Source organism: Pieris rapae, chromosome 13 (assembly GCF_905147795.1).
Source record: "Pieris rapae chromosome 13, ilPieRapa1.1, whole genome shotgun sequence".
Classification (NCBI taxonomy): domain Eukaryota; kingdom Metazoa; phylum Arthropoda; class Insecta; order Lepidoptera; family Pieridae; genus Pieris; species Pieris rapae.
Window position 1 is genome coordinate 6,021,166 of NC_059521.1, and position 15,118 is coordinate 6,036,283.

At 32.8% G+C, this 15,118-nt stretch overlaps 2 protein-coding genes across 4 annotated transcripts; one reads left to right on the top strand and one right to left on the bottom strand.

The window, feature by feature from the left end:
- Nucleotides 1-58: 58 nt before the first annotated feature.
- On the top strand, nt 59-10,414 carry LOC110993559 (coiled-coil domain-containing protein 40). Its single transcript, XM_022259863.2, has 19 exons — nt 59-273; nt 598-713; nt 1,344-1,482; nt 1,934-2,020; nt 2,397-2,529; nt 3,063-3,220; nt 3,767-3,880; nt 4,205-4,335; nt 4,897-5,039; nt 5,358-5,458; nt 5,637-5,819; nt 5,989-6,234; nt 6,687-6,855; nt 7,318-7,526; nt 7,654-7,773; nt 7,994-8,089; nt 8,319-8,522; nt 9,210-9,368; nt 9,982-10,414. The coding sequence occupies exons 1-19, from the start codon at nt 115-117 to the stop codon at nt 10,300-10,302; spliced, it is 2,988 nt and encodes a 995-aa protein (XP_022115555.2). The 5' UTR covers nt 59-114; the 3' UTR covers nt 10,303-10,414.
- A 442-nt stretch (nt 10,415-10,856) lies between these two features.
- Nucleotides 10,857-14,703, bottom strand: LOC110993563 (zinc finger protein 320). 3 transcript variants are annotated; one of them, XM_022259873.2, is made up of 7 exons: nt 14,476-14,703; nt 14,069-14,396; nt 13,452-13,715; nt 13,043-13,244; nt 12,544-12,633; nt 11,804-11,950; nt 10,857-11,151 (listed from the first exon to the last, which is right to left on the bottom strand). In XM_022259873.2, exons 1-7 carry the CDS (start codon nt 14,599-14,601, stop codon nt 11,007-11,009), a joined length of 1,302 nt encoding a protein of 433 aa, XP_022115565.2. In that variant the 5' UTR covers nt 14,602-14,703; the 3' UTR covers nt 10,857-11,006. The 3 variants fall into 3 exon arrangements, with proteins under 3 accessions (XP_022115565.2, XP_022115567.2, XP_022115566.2); XM_022259875.2 differs by lacking the exon at nt 13,452-13,715; XM_022259874.2 differs by lacking the exon at nt 12,544-12,633.
- Between the last annotated feature and the right edge of the window lie 415 nt (nt 14,704-15,118).

Here is a 15,118-nt window from a genome sequence, read left to right on the forward strand (position 1 = left end):
CTGCAGTTGCCTAGCAACCAAACAATTGCAATCAATTTTTGATTTTGTACGAAGTCTACACAATTCTTATGTAACTTTAGTAAATATAATACTAACTTATTTGTGACTTTACTAATGTCGGAAGAAAAAGAAGCAACTTGCCCATGCACGGAGAGTCCCAAGGAGAGTCGGCCATCGCTGCCTGAGTGTGTGTGTCCGAGAGATGAGCATGACCTGGTCAAGCATGATGAGAATTGCATCTACTATCGCAACGAGAAACTTATTTTCCCGCAGGTAATTGGTAATTTCTTATTAAAACACTTTTTCTTTTGCAAACTAGCGAACTGTGGAGTCGACTACCGGCGGGGGCCTTCCCTGAGAGACACGACCTCCAACAATTGAAAATTCGAGCGAACTTCTCCGTTAAAGGCCGGCAACGCACCCACTAAAAATGGGTGTCTGACAAAAATGTCTGGAAAAAGTGGCTTGCCCCCCTATTATGTAAAAAAAAAACACTTATTCAAAATTACAGTTTTGTCGCATAAGATACGTTTACCGTTCTGGAATACTTTTAGTAGTAACTTTATTTTTAGGTTTCTTAAATTAATTTCTTTATAGGAACATGAAGCTTGTGAATGTTATGAGCCTCCACCCGAGGACGGAATATGCGCCTGCTGCCGATGTGCTCCTGACAAATGCCGCTGTGCAAGATCTGGTAGAGAGGTGTTTGATGAGTGAGTTTGTATGCGTCTACATGATGTAAACCTAAAATATATCTCTACTCGGTATATCTGCATCGAGATACCTTAAATAACCGCGAGGGGAGGAAGTCTTTTGGATGGGACTTGTTTATTTATTTTATAATAATAATAACTTTCATTACAAAATATGGTTTTGACAAAATTGATCCAACGCTAGTCCCAACACTGTTTTTATTTTATTGATTAAAGCTTGTGAAGGCTCAGCACACTGATATACTGAGACTAATACTATGGATATCCAGTCCTAGCTCGTTTATCAGATCGCTCAGTCTGGACATCGGTGAGCTTTGACCAATACGCGTAGATATAGAGGAACAATATTTACATTTTGATAAAAGATTCGGGCAATCAACCTGATTTTTAACAAGCCAGATCTTGCGTTGTGACGAGATTACAGTGGGTAGTGCATATTTAAAAAGAAAATAAGATATATGTATTTGAAAACATTTATATTAACGAAAAATTTAAACAGACAGCAATTAAAGTATATTATTTGAAACAACAAAAGAAGTATTCCTTTCCTTTCAAGTGTTGTAGCACTATAACATCTATGACACGTTAGGGAAAATTTTTTTAAAGTGTTAATTAATATGGCTTCTCTAGGTGGCGCAGTAAACGCGATATAGGAGCGATGCCCGCCGTGCTAGAGGCTTCACATCCCCTGATGCAACGCTTCCAACAAACTTTAAAGCAGTTCTTGGAAAAGGAGAATGCAATTGCGCAAGATGAAATTCTTAATTTGGTACAATTTATTTTAAAAATACTGTAAATACATAGAGATGTAACACCAATTTAGAAAATATTTAATAACGCACATATATAAACATGGAAAAAGGACGAAGAAAGTTGAATACCCAAGATTGATACCCGTTTAGTATTAGCTGGAATCAGTCTCGATAGGCATGAACTTTTATAGAGAAAAAAATTAAAAACGACTTTTAGGTGATATTTGTCAAATTTTATGTATAGATTGATAAATCATAACAAACTGAAATACTCGTAGCAGTGAGGTTGCTTCATGAAGCCAGCGCAGTGCCCTAGATATTTCTGAGCTTTTGGAAACAGCGGCTTAATTAGCCAGGAGTGTACGCACTGACCAAATGGTGCAATTGCGAAAACTGATTCCACAATACATACATACATACATACTGATTACATTTTCTTTAAATATAATTTATGTTTAAAAATTTCAGCGAGAAGAATTAAGGCTTAGCAAAGTGGCGTATGAAAAAGATTTGGAAGCCATTTACAGAAGTGATCATGATACTAATGCTCAGAGGGTATATTTTACTTTATAGAATTTTACTACGTAATATTAAGTATGAAAAACTTTTTACTAATATAATTCATCTATACCAAGAATTAATAATATCTGCTATATTTAGCTGTTGGTGGTGGATAAAATTTGAAGCTTGAACTTTTTGCTAAAGATAAGATTTATATTATTTATGTCGTTAGTAAGATGTTGTTAGGTTAGCCAGTTACATGATATTATAAGACATAAGATTAATTATATTCATACACAATTAATCTTATGTCTTATAATATCATTGAATAAATTAACCATAATTACATGGATCTCATAACTTTTTACGGAAGAAGAACTGCGTTGCGAGATTTATGTTTTTTATATAAGTTATGTTTTTGCATTATTAGGTCCTAATAGAAGAATATGAGAGTACTCTAGCTCAGAGTGCGACTGAAAGACAGGCAGCTGAGCAGAAAGCACGTGAGGCCAGCGATCAATATCGGAAAGCCAAAGAGAAGCTTGATCAGCATATTGTAACAGGTTGGATTATTTATTAACAATATTGATTATATTCTTATAATAAATACCATTTGTTGTTATGTTGTGTGTGTTGACTTATAAAAAAACAATTGTATTAAAACGAAATATCATAGAACATACATACACTAGCAGTTTTTTTTTTATAGAACAGGGGGCAAACGGGCAGGAGGCTCACCTGATGTTAAGTGATACCGCCGCCCATGGACACCCTCAATGCCAGAAGGCTCGCGGAGTGCGTTGCCGGCCTTTTAAGAATTGGTACGCTCTTTTCTTGAAGGACCCTAAGTCGAATTGGTTCGGAAATACTTCAGTTGGCAGCTGGTTCCACAGAGTGGTGGTGCGCGGCAAAAACTGCCAAGTTTAGGAATATGAATTTGATTTGTGTAATATAATATTATGAAATATTCATTGAAGCCTTATTCGTCGTAGCAATTTATTCAAGTTTAAATGTTTATGACAAACTAACCTTATAAACACAATAATCATAATAGCTATTCACCCAATTTATATACATTTTAAATAATATTATACAGAGAGGGAAGCCACAGAGGAATTAGAAGCACTGACAAGTCTATGCAAGCAGTTGGAATCATGGCGCGAAGAGACGGAGTCAGATTTGACCGTCAGTCAACGAATGTCAGACAAGATGCGAGCTGAGAAACGGGCCCTCGCTGACGAAAAACGACAACTGGTATGAAGTAGCGGGTTTTTAAAGCTTTTGATTCATTCTGAACGCTGATAGTAACTTTAATGAGTACAGGCATCCATCTTGCCCTTAGATTCAAACATACGGGAGTCATAGCTAGCTTTTAAAACCAAGGACTAGATTCGTTAAAGGGAGTTTATATTATGAAGGCTATTATTCTTACTGTTACATTTTTTTCTCTTTATTTTACAAAATAATATAGTATATTATAAAATGTTACGTTAGAAAACCGCTGTGGTTTGTAATTATGTAACTATAACAGTCTTGTTTAGGAGCGCGACTAATGCATGTAAAAGTAGTTTTTTTAATTTTGAGTTTATGTTAGTTAGGGTTAGGCTATCTATTATCTGATTGGGTAGAGCAAATACCGCAACGTTCTCATACATACATACGTACAAATACAAAACTATGTTACACAAATATATTATATTACGTCGTACACGTTAAAAGAAAACTCAATATTGCCTTTTATTTACGGATATATCGCAAAATGAATTCAATACGCTATTTGTCGTTTTTATTCAATCACAGGACATGATTATATACGGGCTAAGCAATGAAGTGTGGAAGTTGGAGTCAAAACTGGAAATGTTCCAAAAACAAATGGAAATTAAAAATAACGAGATGGAGAATGTCAACGATAAGGTAAAAAACAACAAAATATTGTAACGTACTTGGCTTCACTAAAAGATAACTACGTATAATCATTGTTTTGAGAACTAAAATAAAGTTAATATATTGATGTCTAACTGGATACCAAATAATCAATACACTTGCGGGATTTGATTCGATGTTTAAATTAGGATGTAATTGCAAAATTATGAACAAACCAGCAATGCATGCAGTTAAAATATTCTCTTTGCTTTACTGAAACAGCTAACTTTCAATACAGCAGCCACATAGAGCCGTTTTCTCATACATTTTACTTTTCGTTAACTAATTAATAATTCATATTACAAATGTTCTAAGGTAACAGCATATGCAGCAGAACTCGAGGATCTAGAGTTGGATAAGAAACGTCTCGTCAGCTTGTGGAATTCTGTGCTGATGAACATTCAGCAGAGGGACCGAGTCTACGATTCCGTACGAGATGACTACAGGTCCTTATTTGTGTTTTACCAGCCGTTTTAATTATAAGTGGCTTGTAGTGTAGTCTATGTGGACAGATTAGTCTCCATAAATTTGCATCGGAATGTACACAGGTACCAAAAATATAATTGACTTTGGAATTGGGATACTTGCTTACGTAGTGCTTACATTTATTTGTCAACATGGTAATTATAATATTGACAATTAAACATAGTGCATAAAACTCATTTACTTCTTTGAACGCCAATAATTTTGAAAACATGTGTAAATTTCTTTTATACATTTTATTTATAACCATTACTTGTCCTATCATACGATTCCAGCAAGACAATGATATATACAACAACTGTATTATTTTCTATTTTGGAGCTACGGTTAAGATACACATTGGTATCCCGTAAGAGAAGAGTGCAGACGATTCCTAAGTTTTAATTTGATGATTTTTCGTATAAATTACTTCTTCAATTGCCACAATATACGCATTAACTTTTGGGAGTGTGAAGGACTACTACTTATGCTAACAAATAATTTGATATCGAAACAAAGTACAAAAGTTTATTATCACGTTACAGAATTCTTCAAGAAAATTACCGCACTTTGCTTAATAATTTAGAAATAACTAAAAAAGTTACGATGGAAGAAATGAATAAAGGAAAGGAGATCGCAATGAACAAGGATAAACTAGAATACGATATTACAAATGCAACCAAATTGTGTACGTATAACTTATCTATACTTTAAATATTAAATTTATCTATCGCTAATTTCCATAAAATAGGGTTGTGATGATGAGACATATTAGTGCTACTGTTAGAATAGTAAAAAAAATATTTGTTAGAATAATTTATTCAGCAAATAAATACAGCGCCACTTATCATATAATTTAATTTGATAGTCACTTTATGTATAATACCAAACATTTATAAACTATGTATTCAAACTTGGTAAACCACTGAGAAGTTCAGTTCAGTGTTCGTATTCATATCGGTAAGACACATTCTCCATTATGAATTATTTAATAAAACTCTTTCAGATGAAACTGAAGAATCAAAGAGGGTGAACTTAATAGCCCAAATTGCTGAACTGACGGAGTCTATAGACATGACACAACGGGATCAGGATCTTCTAACATCTGTAAGTATGAATGCAACAACTAAACCAACTGAATTGGAAGCATAGACTCTTCAGTTACCACTTAGCTCTACAATCAAATATAATCTGTGGTAGTCATTATTAGGATTGGATGAATTTAAAAAGATTAAAAACAATATATCTCGTTTAAAGTAAGAAAAGTTGTTATGATGAATTCCAGGAAAATCAAACGATGAGAAACATACTGAAAAGTACTGAGAAGGAATACGATCATCGTGTTGAGCAGAAATTAAAATTGGAGAACGAGATCCTAACTAACCTACAGGAATGTCTCCTGAATGACAAAGCTGTAGAGTCCATGGCTAATGGCATTAAAAAAATGAGGGAAATTTCTAGAAAACAGGTAACAGTAAACAAATATATTCCAATAAGGCTTCTTCATTAACATTAATTACTAGAAGGTTAAATAAATATATTTTTTACGTTAAGCAAATAAAGAAAAGAATTATTCAAAAAATACTTTGCTCCGAAATCCTAAATTTATCTTTTCATAATTAATGAAACAATTCTAGGAGATAGCATTAATGGCGATGGAAAACCAACATGCGAAGATGATGCTCGACATTGAATTACACAGAAATAGACAGGCAAAGAACAAAATAGTGCTAGATGATACACAAGCAAAAGTGAGAGAAAGAGAAAAGGAGATAGAGGGACTGCAAGAGAAATACGATCAAAAAGCACTGATCATCTTAAGAAAGCAAAGAGAATTAGATATTATCATTAAGAAGTACAATGCTTTAAAAGAAGTTTTTGATGTAAGTGTAATAAAAAAAACAACTTTTTCGGGTTCCAAATATTTGTTGCAAATATTAATATTGTATAACCAATTTAATAATTAAGTTTATATAAATAATTATAATATACTAGCAGACTCGGCCAAGCGTTGCTGTGGCTAAGGTTTTTATTATATTGCAAAGTACTAAACTATTCAAGCGAAACAGTAGGAGAACTTATGTCAAAGGTGGTACTTTTAACACAGCGCCATCTCTTAGAATTGTATCAAATAATAAACAAATAATTTGCAATAAAATAAAATTGCGACTATAATTAAAGATCTAAGCTATCCTATCTCTTAAGTTGGACCAGACTGCTCACGGTGTGCCAATTTATTTTAAAATCGCTTAAGTAGTTTAGGAGTCCATCATGGACAAACATCGTGACAGAAGATTTATATATATTAAGATGTGTTTGTTTGTTTTTAATTCAGTTAAAATCACCTCAAGAGCGCCGTATTGAAGAATTAGAGCAACAGATAAAATCTTTGCGAGAGCGCACGGAAACTATGCAGCATGAGTGGTTGCGTCTCCAGGGACACGTAGTGAAGCTTACTGCGCAGCATCACAAGATTATAGCTGATGTTAATCTCATTAATAAGCGTTAGTTCAATACAAATACAATCGTCGCAAATTATATTATACTATTGTCGTTTACTCTTAGGCTAATTATTCAACTACACTTTGGCTTAAATACGCGTACTCCTGTCTCCTTTTGCCAAATAGAGGAATATTTAGCATTCGTAATTAGAATTTGATAACTGCAGATGTAATTTGTTTTTGCTTGCCTTTTATTAGTAATTCGACGAAAACACTTAATATTTTAACGAATATTCGGGAATAATGATAATAGTTAACAACAATGAATCTAGTTATCTAAGATATAATCTTTGACATGTAGAATACTTTAGCATTTATTATACTGGAGGTTTCTCATATGGCTGCGTTTTCGATATCACCGTATAGACAATAACATAAAATACCTACTGAACACCGCTATATCTCGCACACACACACACTAAACCCAAACCTTTGCCTGATTTGGTTATTTTTTCATGTATACAGAAATCCAAATTTGCGATCAAAAGACAATGCGCATTCAAGCGGAGTGTCTTCACGTTGACGAGGAAAAAGCGCGGGTTGAACGATCATTACGCGAATTACGCGGCCGATTGGAATTATTGGAACGAACACGTAAAGACTCCACTGAGCGTAACCAGAACGCGATCAAGGCTAACGTCGCTATCACACATGAGTACGTTGCTAATCTTAAGGTAAAGTTCTACCTTCTGGGCGTACTATGTACGAACGTTTTATACGCGTGGTCGGGAAGACAGCGTCTGATGAACACGCTTGTGAGAGTTTTTGTATAGTATTTTAATAGATTTTAAAACTTTCTAGGATGCTGAATCAGAGATAATACAGTTGGAAGAAGATATAGAAGCTATGGAAAAAGATAAAATTAATCTAACACAGGATCTTGACCGGGTTCAACGTGAAGCTCTTATTTGGCAAAGAAAGGTTTAAATTTAAAATGTGCCTATGTTTGTAATATATAAGCATTTAACTTATCTCCCGACGATCATAAGGCAAAATTTGTTCAATGACACAATAGAACTTCAGAGAACAATAATAATTAATATAACTGATCGTTTCAGCTTGTGATAACAATAGCTTACGCAATACGTCAAGTATTTCCAACAAAAACCAGAAAAAATTATTAATTTTAACACACTTTTAGGGTATTCTTGCAGTTGATCTTAAGAGAAACATTCAAAATGCAAAATCGGCTGCTGGCGAAATTGGACAAATGAGGGCTGAGATTCACAGAATGGAAGTAAGTTTTAAAACTAATAAACAAATGTATGGCTCTTTTGTTTTTTCCGGTAACAACTGTTCACTCAGACATTTTATTTCACTATCAAAATTCAATTCAATTTATTAACTATATTAATCTAAAATAAATAGAGTTCAATAAGAGAGTACAATGTTCGCTTGTCTATTAAAACGTGCGGTTTTTGCTTTCATCTATTGTTCTAAATTACCACTCCTTCTATATTGTCAAGGTTCGTCGTGAACAACTTCGTAAAACTGGTGAGAAATTAGCGGAAGACTTAGCTCTTTACGTGACTCGAAGAGAGACAGTCATGGAGAAGAGTCGAGCTGCTGCCGCAGTCGAGAAGGCACATGGAAGTTCCTCACAGACCTCACAATCTACCTATCACCATAAGTTGAGGCTCGTGAAAGCTGATGTTGCTAGAGTAACTAAGGTATTATTATATCAAATTCTTAGCTGGCTATGACACTTGATCACTATCAAGACAAGATTATTCAGCTACACACACGAAAATCTTATTGTTGCAAGATTACAAATCCTCAACAAATTGTTGAATTAAAATTTAGTTTCGTAGTATTTTGATTTAATTATAAAAAAAGTTCGTCCGTGCAAAGTACACACATCAGAAGTGTAATTTCTTAGTAAATGAATTATTACTAAGGTAAAAGCCACAATAGAGGATGATGAACCAGTATATCATCACTCCATGTATTTATAAATTTACATTGTGTGAATGTAAATTTATGATTACATGGAGTGATGAAACAGTGTGTGTTTACACACTGTATACGTGCTAATGATAATTAATATAAATAAATAAAAAACTGCGTTTACTGCACAAGACGTTATGCTACAGAATTACCGTTCTAATGTGTAACTACTAAACGAATACATCATCAATAGCGTGTATTTTCTTCTCGATCTCCCTTTCTGATTCTTTCTCAATCGGTTTCAATCCCTCTCTCTATTTTCTTCGACAAAAACGCTGCACATCTTCGTGACGTTTTAACCACAAAAGTAAAATCGACTAATCTAAAGTATTCCAAGAGATTACTTTAGACGTCAACCAGTTACATTGCGTGACATATGTAAAAACTTTGGTTTCTTTTCTACTCAATAGGATTTAGCAGAAACTAAGCAACGTTACGAGACCCTTGAGACTGAGCAAGTACGTCTTGAAAGAGAGGTGGCTGATACAAGCGCACTAAACGCACAGTTAGAGGAGCGGGTTGCTACCCTTATGCGACATACGCAGGAGGCTGAGAAACAGAAGCAATGGGTAACATATTTATTTATTTTATTCTCACAAAAAATTGGCTTTCACGTTTTCCAAACCCAGCGTATGGGTGTATTCCTTGTACTCAATTGCCATAAAACATATTTACTAACTACCCCGTTTATAATTTGAGAATAATATTTTTATCGATTAGAGAGAAACCTTTCTTATTGAAAAAAATAATATTATTTATGCTGCTTTGAAACACTGTCCTATGACTTTCCATCAAAGAGTAAACTTGATATAAAGACTTTATTTGTTAATCTTACCCGTAGACAATTGAGCATCTATAGTCTATACCATGTACATATACTGATTCACTTTTACGAAGGTTTGGGTTCATAATTGACATTATTAGCGCCCCGAAATAATCAATGTCTTAGTAGCGTTCAATTTCTATCATTTGTTGACAATAATTATTGTTACATGAATCTATCTTGAGATTTAAGATACAAAAAAACTAAAAACAACATAATTGCGATCGTAGTAATAGTCAGACAAACAAAAAAACAAATATTTTACAGCTCTTTTGACTTTTCACATATTATTACACTAGGCTATTTGATATTTAATACAACTGAGTTATACCGTTAATAATTTGTTATCAATCTTATAGCTTCTTGAACGAGTGGTACGCAGCCAGCGACTCGGTTCAGAATTAGGCACTGCCATCAAACGTCAAACGGTGCACGTACGCAAACCGAAAGCCCTCGTCATTACCGAGTACAACCAGGCTAAAACCCTAAACGACAAAATGAAATATATAGTGGAGAAACTTATAAACGAGTACCCTTATTTGAGCGACAGACTTGAAGTGATCGCTAATACGTTGGACATACATACACCGACTGATACGCCAACGTTGGTGGAAGAATGTGTGTGTATTCGCGAAGAAGATGAAGGGCCCCAGGAAGTACCAGAGAGGCTAGAAGATTAGTTATTGTTAGTTTAGGCAAAGAGCCTCTAATCTTTTATCAAGCAAGAGCTCTACTATGTTTGACGTACTTACCGATATATTAACACTAGTTCCATTTAGACTAATTCGCAGTCGGATTATGGTTTTCATCAATATTTATGATTTATGAGGAATATTTAGGGATATTATTTTGCAAGGTTTATGCATCACAGTTTCCTATGCAAAGCCGGGGCTGGTCGCTAGTGTAAAATAAGTCATATGTATGGCAATTACTAAGAATTTTCATACAAATTTTTGACCCAAACGTTTTGTGTATAGATTTACTCTCCTATTCATAAAAACTAGTTATATTTTAACTAAAGTACTCTAAGCTCTCTTTCTGTCGAATCTTGTTTACCCTGTGATAAAAAGAGAGATGTGTAGGTACTTAAGTTAAACGGTGCAATGAGACTATGAATAAGGAGGTAAACTTTGTCTAGCTCAAGTTTGGCCTACTGGTGTCGACAAAATTTTTCGTATATGAACGCATTGAAGTAAATATACAAATATATAATTAAAATATTTTATTTGTTTGATTTAACAATTTATCACACAATCATAAACCCATATAACACTTATCTATAATAGTTAAACTGAATACTAAAATCTTTTTACTGCTTCAGAGTTGGTTAACTAATCATCATTTATAAGTAACAATATTTTAAATTCCAAGTGAAATATTCCCGTTATTCCATGCTTTGCGGGTGTGGTCTCTCGTGGGCAGTTTTCTGATGTCGGTTTCGATGATCGGACCGAAGGAAACACACCCCACAGTAGCTGCAGGGGTATTTCTTCTCTTTAGTATGCACTATCATGTGTCTGTCCAAATACCTGTATATACAAGGTATATTATGTATTAATCAATTACTTGATTGAGTTTAATACATATATAAACCAGTTTATAAGTAATCGATACTACATAACACTATTCAAAAACCTCATTTTTTTTAAACGGTTGTCTGTAAAGTCGGTTTACTGACGATAGTTAAAAATGACAACGTCATACGAAAATACTGATAGCATGGTTTCATTTTTCAAAAGAAAATTTTAATTTTAATTGTTTTATAGATATTTAGTATGTATATATATAAAGATGGAATAGATGGAAATCACAATTTAATTGATCAAGTTACATTCATTTGTATTCATAAATACAATTATGTCAATTTTTTAACGAACGAACGCAGCCGATTATGCCTCTTTGTCGCTCGTTCCGCGCTCTCGCTTGCACTTCAAGCCTTAAATTGAACAGAGTATCACTTAACATCAGGTGAGCCTCCTGCCCGTTTGCCCCCTGTTCTATAAAAAAAAAAAAAAGGTAACGCCGCATGCGTCATGTTATTACGTGCGTGTCAAATGTCAAAAACCCATTTAATTTTTAAAAGCCAACGCACTCGTGAGTTTTGGTAGTGTTCTTGTGCGATATCATCAGGTGGAAAACCGTTATTAAAAAATCTTATACGAAATTGCATATTAAATATACCTTTGTAAAGTGAAGGACATTTCACAGAGCTTACAAGCGTATTCTTTACTCGCGTTGTGTAACATACGATGATTTTTCAATGAAGTACTTGTTGCGTAGCGTTTCCCGCATTCTGTACACTCATAAGGCTTCTCCTTTGTATGGCTCCTAAAGAAAAATGTTTGAAGATTATGATATAATGAATACTCTATTGAAATATTGCTATACTAATTAATGTCAGCTATTACGGGACGTAATACCAACTTCGCGGCGATAGATGGCGTTAAAACATTTCAGAGGAAGTCTCACTAAAGACGAATGACGAACCACTCGAAACGTCCGTTACGTAAATAATATAATAAATTAGAATGAATTTATTTCAATGCCAAACCAAACAAATAAAAAGGTTAAAAATTTAAGAATGTGAAATACGGAGAATTAATGTGACCAAAAAATAATAATGCAAAGCATAAATAAAATATTTGAATTTTTTTTTAATTGTACTGTAAACTGACGTGACTAATATATATATATATTATAAGTAATAAATTTTATTAATATTTCATAAGGATTAAAAACTGCAAGTTTATTTTACATTCACAAACCAAAAGATTTTAATTTCCTTATTGATGGAAATAATCACGTTTTTTAAAGATATTTTGTAAATTGTAGTGTTAATGCTTGTAGATGTTCCAAATAAATTGAAACAAAAAACAAAATATTTTAATATATAATTTTATAACAGAAATTGATATATTTACCTTATATGGATTAATAGATGGTCTTTTTTAAAGTAACTCTTAGAGCAGATTTGACATAGATGGGATCTCTCTTTATCATGCACTTGACGTCTGTAATTAAAAAAGTGTAAGCTGTTTAGCAAGCAAATTACAAAAACTATTTGTTATTGTGAAACGAGCACATGACAATGGTCATATATAAAACCTAGGCTCTAGTATTCAATTATTATAATATTTATTTCAAGTGCTATCAGAAATCCCAAATAGGACAAAAATACTTATGACTGATCATGAAATAATTAATGAGATTTTATTAACATAGAAATCAGGCTTGTATTGTATGGTGGACTCAGTTTCCCACATAGATGCTCATTAAGTGCATATAGCATTAAGACTTCAGTATGAAATATGTGGTGAAGCTGGTTTAAGATTGAATTATTCCGAAGACCGACTTGCCTGTTAAACAATGCTTAGCAAAATAAATGTACAAACATGCTGTTAAAAATGACTTTAAACTCACTTGTGGAACATCATAACTTGCTTAGTTCTAAAGGTTTTGCCACACACATCACAAGGGTACGGCCTTTCTTTTGTATGGGCAGCAGCCACATGTTCTTGAACTCTAGATGGGGATATGAACTTTTGGTTGCAAATTTTACACTCATATTTCATTTTGTCAATATCATGAACTAACATATTATGTACTTTGAGACTATTTATATCTGAAAAAAAAAGTACAACACAAGTTTAACAGTTTTTTTATTTTTATTTTTCGTAACATACAACCCAATTATAGTGAGTGATAAAATATAACAATATTAATAGTATAACATTTCAGATTCCAGATGATTTATATGGATGGAAATTCATGTAAGTTCACAATAATAAGTTGGTTTAAAAATAATCTGAAAACTACAAGCACTACCTACCTTTATTACAAATTTCACAATGTTCTTTATATCCAAGATGTTTATATTTAACATGTCTATGACGAGCACTGGGTCTTGGGAATGATGCATCACAATATTTGCATTTGAATTTCTTTGGTGCACCATTCGGCAAGTGTAACAGCATGTGTTCCTTAATATTGCGAACTTTTTTGCCACATTCAACACATTGAAATCTTTGCTCCTTTTGATTATTTATTGTTGCCTTTTTCTTATATGTACGTTTTTTTACTGTATTAGTTGAAACTATAAATAAATGAAAATTTGAAGTTTAATCCTAAAATGCATAACATGTTGCATTTGTATTGGGGTATATTAAAATATATGTACTTTACATGCCACACAAGCAGACATGGCTATGAATCATAAATCCATAGCTAAAGCTGAAAATATAATACAAATGCCCATTATGGATACTACATACTATAACATTCTCTGCCCCACCTTGAGAGCATAAGCTGGCCATTTAATATTCTTTAAGCTGCTTATAATTCAGCTTCATCTTATTGCTTTTGAATTTTTAAGTGTAAGGACTTATACAAGTATAAAATAGCAAAATTGTTTTTTTACATGTTTAGATTAAAATAACAAAATATTACCATTCTCTTTTGCAACTTCAGTAACATATTCATATTTAACATTCTTTAGGACACTTAGAAATTCTTCATCTGATTGAAATCCATCAGAGTTAACTTCTTCTTTCACATCATTAATTTTAAAATCATCTTCAATGTAATCTTCTACTTCACATTTATTTTTAGTTTGAAAAGTGTTAGTGGTGTGATCATCTACATACACTTCATTGTTTACCAATGATTTTAAATATTCTTCACTTAATAAAGCTTGCTTTTTAAAGTTGAAATATTCGATAATTTTTATAAAACACTTGCCACACAACTTTGTACTAATGTTGGAGCCGGTATTAACCTACAAGAATGAGTTAGTAAATAACCAAGACTTGATTAACAACTTAATCTAATATATAACTACATTTTCCGTGCTTTACCGTAATATCTAAACAGAATAACATTATTTCAAAATATGTTTTGTCCTCGTGTATACTTTTTGGTAATTCAGTCATATCATTATCAACATTATTACTGAGGCATGTTCTGCAAGGTATAACGTTCATGACTCGTAAAATTTTAGAAACAATAGTAAATAACTTAATTAAATAATTAGAACAGTTTTGATGTTTTTAGATGTTCCCAAGATAAATATTATCATGTATTAAAATTTGAAACACAGACTAGCAGACTAGGAAGAGTGAAGCTCATAGAATATTTAATGAAAATTTTAAATTCTGGTTTTGTACTCTGTGTGAATGATGTATGATAATCTGTGATTAAGGCAAATAAAAAAAAATATTCTTGTTGATTATTTTTTATTTTGAAATTTAAAATTTTAATGTGTCTTCATTTCAAACTAGGGATGGCGATTCTTTACGAAAAAGATCGATTTTTAAATCGATTCGAATCGTAGTCTAATGAATCGATTCACGAAAAAATCGAGGCCTACAAAATCGATTCTTAAAAAATCGATCTTTTTTTTTTTTTTTTTCAAGTTTGCGTTTCCAAGGGTCCCTTAGTTTTTACGTCCTGGTGACAATATTTGCATGTGCCTCTTTTGAATTTCAATTAATAAAATGA